General features: G+C 41.4%; 1 protein-coding gene across 3 annotated transcripts in view; it reads right to left on the reverse strand.

Annotated features, from left to right (window-relative positions):
* The window catches only part of LOC126284212 (protein argonaute-2-like), a 210,182-nt gene that overhangs the window by 61,328 nt on the left and 132,455 nt on the right, over window positions 1–16,399 (reverse strand). For all 3 annotated transcript variants that reach the window (XM_049982981.1, XM_049982980.1, XM_049982979.1), the window contains exon 13: window positions 10,162–10,281. In XM_049982981.1, coding sequence (XP_049838938.1) covers window positions 10,162–10,281 — 120 coding nt within the window. The remainder of the gene's footprint in view (window positions 1–10,161; window positions 10,282–16,399) is intronic.

Here is a 16,399-nt window from a genome sequence, read left to right on the forward strand (position 1 = left end):
TATATGCATTGCTGACTGCAGTGCCATATTATGCCTGTTTAAATACATCTGTATTTGAATATGTATGCCTATACCAGTTTCTTTTGCACTTGAGCATATATGATACAGTAAAAAGTGATATAGTCTGTTGTTCACATATGACCACACTGCCAGCTATCGCTGGCTTCCCTGTTGAATCTATATAGTTAAGTGGGATACAGGCTTTGTTCTGTTAAATAAAATACTGTGCAAAAACTGGAATTTACATAGCTGAGGACTATTCCACATTTTTGTATGGCAAAGTGAGTGAATACCTTCACCAGTTTCACTATTGAATCAGTCACTCTACAATGTCTTCACATCCCAGCTCAGGTGTTTGACCCCCGATGTTAGTCATTGTTCTGTGATCTGTCAGGTTTTTATTAACCCTTTTGATGTTACTGACATGCTCTACACATTCTGTGTTGAGCATGGCTTTGTTGTGGCTGTAATCCTTGTCAAATGCTTCTACTGTGCTGAGAGATGTCATTCCAGCCACTATGAAATATTTATCTCATTTTATGAAAACTATTATTGACTTTTGCACATTTTACACTCTTCTATCTTTATTCGATAAAGGACTGAATTTATTTTCGTGATTTATCGTACTGATGTGCTGAACCAAATAACTTGAAAGACAGTACAAAATTTTAAAGTGTTTGCAGAGATAAAACACACTGTATAAACTTGGAATATGGTTCGTTTTAGCTTGCACAGTGCAGTACATGGAATTTAGATAAGGTATCTAAATTTTATTTAAAATCATGAACAGAACCGTATCTCATTAGTTCTCCAGCATTTCAACCAGTGAGCATCGGGAATATATGGTATTAACAATCTTCATATTTCATAAACGGTTCACGATACTGAAATGAGGTTTTTAGCAAATTATACCATGCAAATAGGCACAGACATCTTGCGACAAATACTTGGAACTTTATTCACTGAGATATGGAAGTAACTTGTCGCCAGCAGTTAAATTTTGGTAGGCTCAAGATGTATACAGACGTCAGTAATGCTATAGGAAAACCCAAGTGGTGCACATATAAACATCCACAGCACCTGGGGAATGGTAGAGCAAGAACATGTACACATGTCCACAGTGGCTACAGGCTTAAATCTCCTTTACATCCAGCAGCAGACTGCTCATCTTATTGAAATGACTGTGGTGGGGTGAACCCTCTGATCATTTGCAGAGCACAGTTTGGTGTGATGTTTATGCCCCTGGAGGTCTTAGGAACACACCCTTTTATGCACATTTCAGGATTAAATTATTCTATGTACACAGAAATCTCTGCAACCCAACACTTGTCGTCAAGCCTATGGAGGTCATGTGCTACGTTCTCATTACATACGGAAGTAGCATTTAGTTGTCTGTGTAAGTGCATGCAATTTTGTGTATAGCATCACTCACTATATGCAGCTGTCTAAGTGTGTTGTGTCCAAAGTCGCGCATTTCATCCAGCTGGATTTATAGGTAACATTCAACAGTGTGGAGCATTTTCTAATTTCTCTGTAAGATTTTTATGTAAGGAACATTAAGCTTTTGAGTGTACTTACACTATGTGATTAAAAGTATCCAGACACCTGGCTGAAAATTACTCACAAGTTGGAGGCGCCCTCCGTGGGTAATGCTGGAATTCAGTATGGTGTTGGCCCACCCTTAGCCTTGATGACAGTTTCCACTCTTGCAGGCATATGTTCAATCAGGTGCTGGAAGGTTCCTAGGGGAATGGCAGCCCATTCTTCACAGAGTGCTGAACTGAGGAGAGGTATCGGTGCTTGTCGGTGAGGCCTGGCATGAAGTCGGCATTCCAAAACATCCCTAAGGTGTTCTATAGGATTCAGGTCAGGACTCTGGGCAGGCCAGCCCATTACAATGATGATGTTGTCACGTAACCACTCTGCCACAAGCCATGCATTATGAATAGGTTCTAGATTGTGTTGAAAGATGCAATCGCCATCACCAAACTCCTCTTCAACAGTGGGAAGCAAGAAGGTGCTTAAAACATCAATGTAGGCGTCTGCTTTGATAGTGCCACTCAAAAACAACAAGGGGTGCAAGTCCCCTCCATTAAAAACATGAACACACCATATCACCACCACCTCCGAATTTTACTGTCGGCACTACACAAATTGACAGACGATGATCACCAGGCACTCGCCATACCCTCACCCTGCCATCATATCGCCACATTGTGTGGAGTGACAAATCACGATACACAATGTTTTTCCACTGTTCAATCGTCCAATGTTTGCGCTCCTTACACCAAGCGAGGTGGTGTTTGGCATTTACCAGCATGATGTGTGGCTTATGAGTAGCCGCTTGACCATGAAATCCAAGTTTTCTCATCTCCTGCCTAACTGTCATAGTACCTGCAGTGGATCAAGATGCAGTTATGAATTCCTGGATAGATGTCTGCCTATTACACATTACAACCCTCTTGAACTGTCGGCTGTCTGTCAGTCAACAGACAAGGTCGCCCTGTAAGCTTTTGTGCTTTACGTGTCCCTTCATATTTCCATTTCACCATCACATCAGAAACAGTGGACCTAGGGGTATTTAGGAATGTGGTAATCTCACATACAGACGTGACACGTGACATACAATCACTTGACCATGTTCGAAGTCCGTGAGTTCCACGGAGTGCCCCATTCTGCTGTTTAATGACTAGTGAAGTCACTGATATTTAGTACCTGGCAGCACAATGCATCCAGTATGAAAATCTTATGTTTCTGGGATGTCCAGATACTTTAGATCACATAGTGCATGTAGTTTTCTGTGGAGGGGCTAAGATAAATTTCTCATCTACAGACCATCGGTATCTGAGAAAGAAACCTACTTCCCATTCTCTCCAGCTCAGTTCTCTAATGTTCTGACACCTCAGCTGAGATTGTCTGCACAGAGTACAGTCTTCTTCCTGCAACTGGCACACAAATCGACCCTGTGGACTCCCCTCCATAGTTCAACTGATTAATTCTGTGTGCTGGCTGTCCATGCCATAACTCTACCTCTAAGGTAATATGTAAAACTGTAGTTTAGATACTGGGGCAAACAATGCAAGTCACAATAAGTTATCAAATGCTCCCACGAGGTCAATACTGCATTTGGATTTTTTCATTTTTCACCTATCTATAGGTTCAATCACCTTGTCAAACATATGTTTAACAACTTTTGCAGTCCGAAGCCAAAATTGGCACCTATTAAGTGTAACTGTAATCTGTCACACAACTTTTTCTTGAATCTTTGTAAGCACGTAGATTGGCCTGTAGCTTTTAGAATTAGCTGGATCTACTCCTTAGACTTTTTGATTATCACAGCTTTAGTTAATTCCCTGCTAGCAAGCACCCTGCCCAAAGTTAACAAATCATTAAACTGTCAGTTTGTTAGTTACATGTTCCATAGATCATGTAAACAATTTCCCTATTGAAACAATGTATAACAAGTCAGCCCCTGGAACATCGGAACATGTACACATGACTAATGCTCAACCAATGATCACACAATTATCTTTAGTTCCACTTGTGCAACTACAGTGTTTTTTACTGGCTACCAGTTTTTAAGTAGAAATATTTTAATGGAGTAGAAGGAGTTGTCCAGGACAAATTATTTTAAACTGGGTTTGAAACTTGGTTTGCTACCTGTGACTCATTTTATGTTCCTGAGCAAATGCAAAAATATTGGTTCCTGCATACTGAACTCATTTCTGAGCCACTGGCAGTTTTAAAAATGGATAACAAAAAGTCGTTTTTTCCTCTTGTGTTGTAGGTATGGATATCACTGTTTTTCTCACACTGTGATGGATTATTTATGATGTCTAGTTGGAAATGGAACAACCTGCAAATTCTTTTGTCTGAGAACCTCAGTGCAAGTATTTTCCTGTCCAGGAGCCCTTTCATTTTTAAATTTCATTATGGATTGTACTAATATTGCTATTCCTCCTGGAAACCATATAGTTACTGAAGTAGAAACGAATATAGACACTAGACAACAATTAGAAACTTTGTATCCAGTTTAGATTTATAAACGTGTAGTCTTAAATGTGGAACACTCTAGAGAGCAAAAGAATCATTCACTTTGTCCTCTGATATGTAGCCAGAGTCTAGAAGGAAAAGGACAGTCAGTTGCCTCTCCCACCAATGGGGCATCAGATACACTAAGCCAGATGCTAAATAATCTGCCTACAGATATCAGATATTTGTGTGATCTGCTCTGTTATGTCGGCACAAAATCATTAGAGCATCTGGATCTATATGTGTACAAGGACGTTAAAGAATCCAAACTCCCATCTCCCAATAATATATTTGAACTCATTTCTCATAACGATTAAAAATTCTACAAATCAATGTAATGAGAAGATCCTTTGCAATGACAAGACACAGAATACTTACAATGCTATCACAACCTTAACAGATGAGTGTTAGACAGCTTGATAGGTGACATAGAATGGACTGTCTGAGGTCTGCCACTGCAGACAGCAGAATAGCCTAACTTACATGGTATAGAAATCTTAAATGGCAATACTCGAGTTGCTTGGTCAACACACAAAAGCTATCTTAGAAACCAGTTACAGATTGAAGTATGGGATAAGATGTAGAAAAACTGACAGACAAAATTGAATCTGCTCTCTTTGCACACACAGTGAAGCCTGCAGATGAACTGATGACCTGTGGATGGAGACAGCTTGCCAGAATACCTTACTTCTGGTACGATGGACGTGGAAGAATTATGGACAAATTTTAAACATGCATTGGACAAGTATGTGCCGAAAAAGTGGGTTACAGATGGAAAAGACCCACTGTGGTTTAACAGCGCAATTCGGAGAATGCTCAGGAAGCAAAGGCAGTTGCACTCGCGGTACAAGAAAGATCAGGAGAATGAGGACAGGCAAAAGTTAGTAGAGATTCGTGCTGCTGTAAAAAGAGCGATGCGTGAAGCATTCAACCACTACCAACGTCATACCTTAGCAAAAGATCTTGCTAAAAACCCAAGAAAAGTCCGATCTTACGTAAAATCGGTAAGCGGGTCGAAGGCTTCCATCCAGTCACTCACTGATCAGTCTGGCCTGGCAATGGAAGACACCAAAACGAAAGCTGAAATTTTAAATTTAGCATTTGAGATATCTTTCACGCAGGAGGATTGTACAAACATACTGCCATTTGAGTCTCGTACAGATTCCCGTACGGAGGACATAGTGATAGACATGCCTGGGCTTGTGAAGCAACTGAATGGGCTGAAAATAAATAAATCGCCAGGTCCTGATGGGATTCCAATTCGGTTTTACAGAGAGTACTCTACTGCATTGACTCCTTACATAGCTTGCATTTATCGTGAATCTCTTGCCCAACGTAAAGTCCCGAGCGACTGGAAAAACACGCAGGTGACGCCTGTATATAAGAAGGGTAGAAGGACAGATCCTCAAAATTACAGACAAATATCCTTAACATCGGTTTGTTGCAGGATTCTCGCACATATTCTTAGTTCGAATATAATGAATTTCCTTGAGACAGAGAAGCTGCTGTCTATGCATCAGCACGGCTTTAGAAAGCATCGCTCCTGCGAAACTCAACTTGCCCTTTTTTCACATGATATCTTGCGAACCATGGATGGAGGGTATAAGACGAATGCCATATTCCTTGACTTCCGGAAAGCGTTTGACTCGGTGCCCCACTGCAGACTCCTAACTAAGGTACGAGCATATGGGATTGGTTCCCAAATATGTGAGTGTCTCGAAGACTTCTTAAGTAATAGAATCCAGTACGTTGTCCTAGATGGTGAGTGTTCATCTGGAGTTCCCCAGGGAAGTGTGGTAGGTCCGCTGTTTTCTATCTACATAAATGATCTTTTGGATAGGGTGGATAGCAATGTGCAGCTGTTTGCTGATGATGCTGTGGTGTACGGGAAGGTGTCGTCGTTGATGGACTGTAGGAGGATACAAGATGACTTGGACAGGATTTGTGATTGGTGTAAAGAATGGCAGCTAACTCTAGATATAGATAAATGTAAATGAATGCAGATGAATAGGAAAAAGAATCCCAAAATGTTTGAATACTCCATTAGTAGTGTAGCCCTCGACACAGTCACGTCGATTAAATATTTGGGTGTAACATTGCAGAGCGATATGAGGTGGGACAAGCATGTAATGCCAGTTGTGGGGAAGGCTGGTAGTCGTATTCGGTTCATTGGTAGAATTGTGGGAAGATCTGGTTCATCTTTAAAGGAGACCGCTTATAAAACACTAATACGACCTATTCTTGAGTACTGCTATAGCATTTGGGATCCCTATCAGGTCGGATTGAGGGAGGAGATAAAAGCAATTCAGAAGCGGGCTGCTAGATTTGTGACTGGTAGGTTTGATCATCATGTGAGTGTTACGGAAATGCTTCAGGAACTCTGGTAGGAGTCTCTAGAGGAAAGGAGACGTTCTATTTGTGAATCACTACTGAGGAAATTTAGCGAACCAGCATTTGAGGTTGACTGCAGTACAATTTTACTGCCGCCAACTTATATTTTGCGGAAAGACCACAAAGATAAGATAAGAGAGATTAGGGCTCGTACAGAGGCGTATAGGCAGTCATTTTTCCCTCGTTCTGTTTGGGAGTGGAACAGGGAGAGAACATGCTAGTTGTAGTACAAAGTACCCTCCAACACACACCACATGGTGGATTGCAGAGTATGTATGTAGATGTAGAAGTAGAAGTATTAGTGTATTCACAAGGTGGAGCATATCTAAGTTGTCAGCATAATTAGTCAGCATCCTCATCATTCGCAAGGATTTAGCCACACAGGTGTTCTGGCAAGCTGTCTCCATCCACAGGTCATCGGTTCATCTGCAGGTTTCACTGTGTGTGCAAAGAGAGCAGATTCAATTTTGTCTCAGTTTTTCTACAACTTATCCCATACTTCAATCTGTAACTGGTTTCTAAGATAGCTTTGCCAGTACAACTGTGTGTTGACCAGGCAACTTGAGTACTGGCATTTGAGATTTCTATACCATGTAAGCTAGGCTATTCTGCTGTCTGCAGTGGCAGACCTCAGACAGTCCATTCTATGTCACCTATCAAGCTGTCTAACACTCATCTGTTAAGGTTGTGGTAGCATTGTAAGTATTCTGTGTCTTGTCATTGCAAAGGATCTTCTCATTACATTGATTTGTAGAATTTTTAATCGTTGTGAGAAATGAGTTCAAATATAGTATTGGGGGATGGGAGTTTGGACTCTCTAACGGTCCTTGTACACATATAGATCCAGATGTTCTAATGATTTTGTGACGACATAACAGAGCAGATCACACAAATATCTGATATCTATAGGCAGATTATTTAGCATCAGGCTTAGCGTATCTGATGCCCCATTGGTGGGAGAGGCAACTGACTGGCCTTTTCCTTCTAGACTCTGGCTACATATCAGAGGACAAAGTGAATGATTCTTTTGCTCTCTAGAGTGTTCCACATTTAAGACTACACGTTTATAAACCTAAACTGGATACAAAATGTGTAACTGTTGTCTAGTATCTATATTCATTTCTGAGGGCAAGTTGTTTCATATATTAGACAATTCTGATACACCACTGCTGATTTTATAGTGGTAACACCGGTTCCTGTCAGATCACCGAACTTAAGTGCTGTCAGGCTGGACTAGCACTTGGATGGGTGACCATCTGGTCTGCTGAGTACTGTTGTCATGCGGGCTGCAGTCAGCCCTTGTGAGGCAAACTGAAGAGCTATTGGATTGAGAAGTAGTGGCTCCAATCTCTGAAACTGACATACGGCCAGGAGAGCAGTATACTGACCACATGCCCCTCCATATCCGCATCCAGTGACACCTGTGCGCTGAGGATGACATGGCAGCCAGTCGGTGCCGTTGGGCCTTCATGGCCTGTTCGGGAGGAGTTAGGCTTTTTTTTGTTGCTGATCTTATTAGAATAAACATCCACTGAGCTAGTCAGTAGATGGTCTGTCTGTTGACTCTGCTCCATTATTATGATGTGTGTCAGTTATGCAGTATTTTTCTCCTCAGTTCAAACTTTGCTGGTTTAATATATCTGTCAATTTTGTGTAACACTAATTAATGAGGACTTATTACAAGTGTTCCCTACATTACTTTTTGATATCATAATTGGGGATAACACAACACCCTTCTGGGTCTGTGCCCATATAAATTTTCTCTGGTGCCTTGAGCATGCCCTTATCCTTTCTGGAGTGTTTCACATTTACTACTGATTTTCATCTTCCAGTTCAACTCTAGCTGCAAGTTGTGTTCATTATAGAATTTAGGTCAGGAGTTATGTAGTCAATGTTAGTAGGTATTTGTTGGTTTAGCAGCCATTATCATAATCTATTTTTTCAAGTTGCCTGGTGTACATGCGTCGGTAAGTTTGACTGTCCACTCTCATTTTCGTTACACGATTTTCCTTTGCCTCTTCTTGTGTAGCGTGTGCATCCAATGGCATTTTGTTCTTCCTGACAATCTTAACTTTTATGTCGTCCTTCCCCACACATTACTTTGTTTCTCAGGAAATTTTTGGTAGTGTGGTCATGATCACAGCACTTGGAGCAGTATGGTATGGCCATGAAGTCTGACATTACCAACTATAAACCCAGGAAAACCCTGCCATGACTAAGTCGAATGCTCCTCACATGACAGCTTAAGTTGAGTACACTGTTCAAAAATCCTTTACCCTTTGGTCCAGTCTTGAATCTCAGTTTGGCTTCTTGAGTGTATTGTTCTTTGGCCATGTGTTCAGATAGATTTAGATCATATTTCAGTTCCAGTAATATTTGTTCAGTGTATATGCCTGGAACATGCTGCATCGCTATAAGTTGCCGGCATTTCTTTGCTGTTTTGCATTTTATTTAGTTTTCCTTGATTGGGCTGGTTTTCTCTTGTAGTTGCTGCCAATCCTTCTGGGTGTCAGTTTCAATGATCACCACTGTTGGGGTGGTGCACACTGCTTTTAGTTTTAGTTTTTGTTTGCAAGGAATTATTTGTGCCATGAGCTCTTCCCTGATCTTTTTGGGAATGTTATTCATATTTGATTTGACAAACAATGTTGTAGCTTGTTCTGCCTTAATGTTTTAAATGTTTATCTCAATTGTGTTGTGCTCCTTGCTGCTTGCAACTATTACAATGAAAAAGGCTTATGTTGGTGCCCATGTGGTTTTGAATTTTAGCTTTTGCATTTCCATCTTTTGTTATTCATTTGCTATATGAAGTTGGAATTTTTCTGACTGCATCTCTTTTATAGAATGCTCAGCCTGTGGTTCTCATCTTACAAAATGTCGATCTGGCTTTCCAGTCTTGACCATCTTTGAGAATTGATCGATTCTAAGTCTTGTATACTATTGCCAAAGCAAGAAATCTCAACTTCTTGTCTTAGTTTTGCACACTCTTGTTTTGGCGTGTCCTTTTGCCCTTCCAAATGCACCTGGCTCGAGATATAAGCGGGTAGAGAGTGCTTAAAGGAAGGTAGGATACTGAGGGAGATATTACTTTCCTTTAGTTCTGCTGTGACCTCATTAATGAGTTCATATATTTCTTCAAATTTATGTCTGTCTTGCATGGATTGTGTGTGTCAACGATTGCCCACTGGTGGGGGACAGCAACTGGCACTCCCGCAAATGTCATGTCTACAGTTTTACGGTCCTCTCGCATCCCTACAGACTGTTCATTAGCAACAGCAGCAGCTGTACAAAGTTGCGCCGTTTCCAAGACTGTCACTTGACTCCACTAACTGATGCAGCTTTCTAGATGTGCACCGGAGAGCAGCTGGCAGCTGCTGATGTGTGATACAGTGCTGTGGGCACAGTGTGGCATTCCGATGCATAAGCAACAGTGTGCCAAATGTGCTGACAAACAAGACTGACATGTGCCAGGCTGATGGCGACCTCTCCTATTATGTGGCGGCCAAGTGCTGGGGTGTGTAAAGAATATTGTAGGTCACCTTTTTTATTACCAGGATTACTTTTATATAATGAGGTGTTACCAGTCATCAATGAAGGTTACGAGATAATAAGTGGTCAATATTACAAGCCTTCTAAAGAACTCCCAACAGGAAAGTACATGAACATAACCCTGCATAAAAAATATTAATAAAAGTTCTGTGGGTCAAAAACTAGAAAAGAGTATACATTAATACTTACAGCAGTATTAATCTTCTGCATCCTATCACCCGTCGAAGTTGCAGCATATCTGATCATAGTTGATGTCTGCTGTTCAGTCATCTTTCGGAATGTAACTTGTCCTGGTAGTATGGTGCACAGCTTGGTGAGAAAAAAAGAAAAAGGTTGAATTCCAATAACTGAAATCTTTGCTCTAATTAGCATATGGTTAAACTATTTTTATTCAGTGTCCAAAAAATTTTATTTCCTTCATGATGCTTAAAAAAAGGAGGGGGGCGGGGCAGTTGCAGCAAAATTTTTTGGCTCACTTTAGACCACTCTTTGACTGATAAAGCCTACATAATTAATTAGAACTTTATAAATAATAACATCTTATTCATATTTCAAGTAAATGGGGTATTAGAGAGAGAGAGAGAGAGAGAGAGAGAGAGAGAGAGAGAGAGAGAGAGAGAATGTGCATCGAACAGATGGTTTACTAAAATCGAACACTCGATGTTGGGCTGTCAGCCTCACACTCAATACAGCAATACTTTAGAGGTACAGACGACAGAGCACAAAGAGCTTTATCAAAATAGTACACGAAAACTTTAAGGCTGAAGTCCAGAAACACTAAATAAACAGTTTACTATCTTCAGCCTGTGTTGAGAACTTTAAAGCTGCAAACAATTATGATTTTAAAACGGTTTCTATGTAGTACTACAGTACAGTTATAAATACTACTGTACCAAATTCAATATGCCATCACATCTGTCCTTTATTAGAGAAGAATTTCATTAATTAATAGCTATAGAGTTTCATTTCACTCACAACCTCACAGCTGCAGACCCCTCATGTCTAAGATCCTACCAAGTTATACAACGTTTCATTGGTAAATAATGTAAGTTGGCTCGAGTAACTGCAGAAACGAAAGACCCCCCCCCCCCCCCCAAAAAAAAAAAGAGGGTAAGATTCCCATCCCTTTCAAAGGAATGAAGTTTACTCAGCTTTGTACTAACTGAGTCACATATTCAAGTAATTTTAAATGCACTGCTCACACATGTGAATAAAGCCAAGTTCTTCATCAGCCAACATTTAAAGTCTGTACCCTTTTCCACAGAGGGAGATTTCCTCTTAAATCGTAATTAACAAGTTGAGAATTCTGCCTACGACAAGTTGGACCACAGACAAGTAGCGTACTTGTTAGTATGTATTGCATCTACTAGTCAAATTATTACTTGTGAGAACCAATTATCTTCCAATATTTGTCACATCCATCATGAAAGTGGAGTTAATCTTTGAGATATATGAGGCTGTCAGAAGCCTAGCTAACTAACTCCATCAAATGAATATGTTTGGTACAAACAGTTAAAGCTACTGATCTATAAAGAATTAACAATTTTTTCAGCACATTTAGAATAAACTAATTAATTTCTTACAATTAAGGTTATGTTTTCAGCACTTTATAAATAGATAAAAAATTTCAATTCTGTCTCCCCCACAAGAAAAGCTACTTTGTATGGAGTTAGTCACACTGCCAATTGAAAGGTGTAGTCAAAGTATTCCGAATGGTTTGTATACAAGTAACTTTATGGAACAAATACGCACACATAAAAAACCCTTTTACGTTTGAAAAAGTCATATGTATTTTTGTAACAAAATAGTACTCAAAGTACAAATACAAAATGTCACTAATAGAAATGAAAAGTGCTTAAAATACAGATTACAACTTTGCAAATTGCCTCTGCTCTGTGTCATCACTATCAAGTTCGTCTTGCAGGACACCCCATGCAGTCTTCAAAAACTAATACTGGTGATGAATAGGACGTATAAACTTCAAGAAGTTCATTATATCCTCCCCTTGTGCTATGGAGATCAATCAATGTGCTATAAAGAAGAGCCTGTAGAACATTGGCTAGGCTTTCCATTTTCCATATAGACAATAGACATTTCTGGCGAGAAAGTAGATTTATATTTGTAGCGAATGGTTCGGCCTTCTCAATTCTGATCCATCTCATAGTTAGCAAGTCAATTGGTTCGCCTTCGACGCCTTTTTGCTATTTGTGATTTTTTTTAATTTTCCACTGAAAAGAAGTTTTCATGGTTCATTTCTGCAAAGTAATACTTGCTTGTTTTCCAGTAGCTAAGAATGAAATACTACTACTGTCAACAAACGATGTGGCTACTACTTTTTGCTCTGTATAATTCAGAAGATAACTGTTTCATGTTACCACTCTTATTTGCAGGTATTTCATAAGAGAGAGAACAACTCTGATGTGGTTTTTGGCTGCCACTCAGATGTTCTTATTGCCATGGACAGTCAGATTCATAATAAACACAAACGTATTTCCTGCAAACCACTAAAATCTTCAGTTTTGGGCCATACAAGGTCTGTTCAAAAATTTCTGGAATTTTGTCTACAATATTTTCCTACACTTGACTTCTACTTGTTGTGCATGGTCTCCTTCGAAATACCCTCCTCTACAACTGATACACTGCTCCCAATGTCGTTTCCAGTTCCGCAATTCAGTCTTGGTACACCTGTTGTTGGATTGCACGAAGCGCGGCCTGCAAATTTTTCTTTTATCTTTTCTATCATTGCAAATCTTCATCTTTTCAACCAGGTTTTCTACTTTGGAAATAAAAAGTGTGTGCAGGGGCCAGGTCTGGAGAGTGCAGAGGATAAGCCAGCACAGTGATGTTCCTTTTTGTGCAATAGTCACACACCAACACAGCCAAATGTGTGGTTGTTTTATCATAACGCAAGAGCCATGAATTGTCTGGCCACATTTTGGGCCGTTTCTTTCTCACATGCGTTGCAACACATCCCGATAGTACCATAAATTAACAGTTTGTCCTTGTGATGTGAATTCATGAAGAACTCATCCTTTAAAGTCAAAGAAAACTATCACCATCGCTTTGACTTTTATCTGACCTAATGAGCTTTTTTTTGGTCTTCAAGAACTCTTCCCAAACCATTGTGAAGATTGAACCTTGATTGCTGCATCATAACTGCAGACCCACATCTCATCATCAGTTAAGATTGTCTTAAGGAATATTTCATTCTAATTTGCGTGATGCAACAGCTCTTCATTTATTGCTAGTAATTCTTTCTTTCCTTTTTTTGGGAAAAAAAGGAAGAAGAAAAAAATCTACAACGTCAAGACATTATGGAAGAGTATCTAAAAGACGTCGACAAGACACTGGAGTCACCAGGTAGAAATCAAATCTCTCGTCATATTATTGCTTTTAAAAAAACATAAAACGTGACCCACAGCTCGCACATCATCCACCAAAATGTGCAGCAAAGCAGGCGGCAGCCCAACCCTGAGATGTTAGTGGCTAAAATAGGGGCAGAGGATCAGGAAATGTGTTACTGTTAATGGATGGCTACAGAAAGGATAGCTAGGTGCAGGGTTGCCACTGAAGTGGCAGTGACTAGAGCGGCAGTGCCCTATTCACAACCCAGCTAACATTACTTGCTCACAGCGAGACAGCCGGGAGGAAGTCTGCCAGGCTGTTGGGAGAGGTTTAATTTTTCTGAGTTTGTTCCCATGAAGGGAGCACCAATGGTCATGCCAAAATGACGTGATATGCTGACAGAGAAAACTACGAATATCTTGCAAGGGAACAGAGTAAGAGTTGGGCCAACATATGGACTGCGGCCTTGGCTGCAGCATCTGCAGTGTCATTCCCAGGCACACCAACATGGCCATGAACCCACATGAACATAACTAAGGGGTGGACTGGATCTGGATCATCCAGACTCTGAAGGGCACCAAGGGAGTCAGAGTAGATCACACAGCGAGTGAGCTGGTGCCTCCGGATGTAATGAAGTGCATGATAGAGGGCAAAAAGTTCTGCAGTAAAAATTGTGCACTGACCTATCGTTGAAAATTTCGCTCACAGCTAGTCGATAGCATATTTTTGTACAGTGATGGTTCCAAGTCCACCCACGGTGTTGGCTGTGCTTTTGTCATCGGGGATGATAGGTTACAATACCGGCTTCTCGAGCCGGTATTGTAACCTATCATCCCCGATGACAAAAGCACAGCCAACACCGTGGGTGGACTTGGAACCATCACTGTACAAAAATATGCTATCGACTAGCTGTGAGCGAAATTTTCAACGACAGGTCAGCTACGGAGTTGAATTCTTCGGAAACGAGCTGAGGTCAAAATGATCACAAACCTGTGACTGAAGCTATGGTGGTGAAGGGCTCTCACCCATTTGGAAAGTGGCAGGAAGTGTGAACTGCAGCTGCTGAAACAGGTGACTAAAGCGGACGCCAGGAGGCTGCAGAAAAGAAACATATATCTCATATTGGTGGTCAAGAATGTCGTCAAAAGAAAGGGTCAAAGGTTGGGTAGCCTGGCCTGGAAGAAAGCCAACATGCATACCTACTGAGTAGGATGTCGTGCCGGTATGACAGTGGTAGTTGACTGCCTTCTGCGTATGGATTCTGCCTTCTGCGTATAGATTCTCAACTGTGCTAGTACAGAAGGCACCAGTGGCGAGACGGATCCCCCAAATGGTGGATTGTATTTAGATAGTTTAAGATAGAAGCCTGTGCAGAGGAGTAGACAGTGCATCCATAATCCAACTTGGAGCGGACAAGAGATCAAAGAGGCGGAGGACAGTCCGGTCAGCTCCCCAAGAGGTACCACTCAATACACGAGGGACATTGAGGGACCAGGTGCAGCGAGGTAGGACACATGGGTAGACCAACTGAGTTTCCCATAGAATGCAAGCCCTAAGAACTTCGTTGCATCCACAAATGGGAGAGCATTATCGCCCAGTCTTAATGACAGTGGAAGAAATGCCTTGTACCACCAGAAGTTGATGCAAACTGATTTTGTAGCAGAAAAGTGGAAACCATTTGTGACACTCCACGGATAGAGAAGGTCCAGACAATGCTGAAGACAGCATTGCAGGAGACATGTCTGCTGGAAGCTGCAATAAATAGCAAAGTAGTCAACGAAAAGGGAGCTGGAAATGCCAGCAGGAAGGCAGTCCATAATTGGGTTGACGGCTATGGCAAAGAGGACGACATGCAGTATGGAGCCATGAGGCACCCTGTTCACCTGTGGAAAGGTGTGGGATAAGGAGGAACCCACAAAGACCCACAAAACTCTGCCTGTTAAAAACTCCAGGATGAAAGTGGGATGACGATTGCGAAGGCCCCCTATGTGCATAGTACGTAGAATGCATGTCCGCCAACAGGTAACATACACCTTCTCCCAATCAAAGAATACAGCCACTGTTTGACGCTTCTATAGAAAATTATTCACGATGAATGTCGACAGGGTGACAACATGATCAACCACTGAGCGGGGCTTTCGGAACCCACACTGAGCATTAGTGAGAAGATGGTGCGACTCTAGCCACCACACTAATCGATGATTGATCATGCGTTCCATCACCTTACAAACGCTGCTAGTAAGGGAAATTGGACGATAGTTGGAAGGAAGAGATTTATCGTTACTAGGCTTAGGTAGGAGAACAATAGAAGCCTCATGCCAAAGCATGGGAAATTCACCGTCTGTCCAAATACAGTTGTAAGTATCGAAGAGAAAGCGTTTTCCTGCAGGAGGAAGATTCTGCAGCATGAGGACATGGATTGTATTTGGCTCAGGAGAAGACGACAAGGACGAGCAGAGAGCACGCTCAAGCTCCCTCATAGTAAAAGGAGTATTGTAGCATTCTCGATTCAAAAAGAGTGCACGAGCCGCCTCCACCTGTTTTCGAGGAAGAAAGGCAGGCTTGTAGTGGGCAGAGCTTGAAACCTCTGCAAAGTACCAGCCCAAAGCTTTGGAAATATCTGCAGGGTTGACTATGACATTTCCTGCCACAATCAGATCAGGGATCAGGGAGTGGGCAGTATTCCCAGAGAGCCGGCGCAGGCCACCACAAATGAGAGAGGATGGAGTAAAACTGTTGAACGAGCTGGTGAAGGAAACCCAGCATGCTTTCTTGCTTCCCTTGACAGTGCGACGGCACTGTGCATGTAGTTGCTTGTAGCGGACATACACTCCTGGAAATTGAAATAAGAACACCGTGAATTCATTGTCCCAGGAAGGGGAAACTTTATTGACACATTCCTGGGGTCAGATACATCACATGATCACACTGACAGAACCACAGGCACATAGACACAGGCAACAGAGCATGCACAATGTTGGCACTAGTACAGTGTATATCCACCTTTCGCAGCAATGCAGGCTGCTATTCTCCCATGGAGACGATCGTAGAGATGCTGGATGTAGTCCTGTGGAACGGCTTG

The sequence above is a fragment of the Schistocerca gregaria genome, chromosome 8 (genome assembly GCF_023897955.1).
Source record: "Schistocerca gregaria isolate iqSchGreg1 chromosome 8, iqSchGreg1.2, whole genome shotgun sequence".
NCBI lineage: Eukaryota > Metazoa > Arthropoda > Insecta > Orthoptera > Acrididae > Schistocerca > Schistocerca gregaria.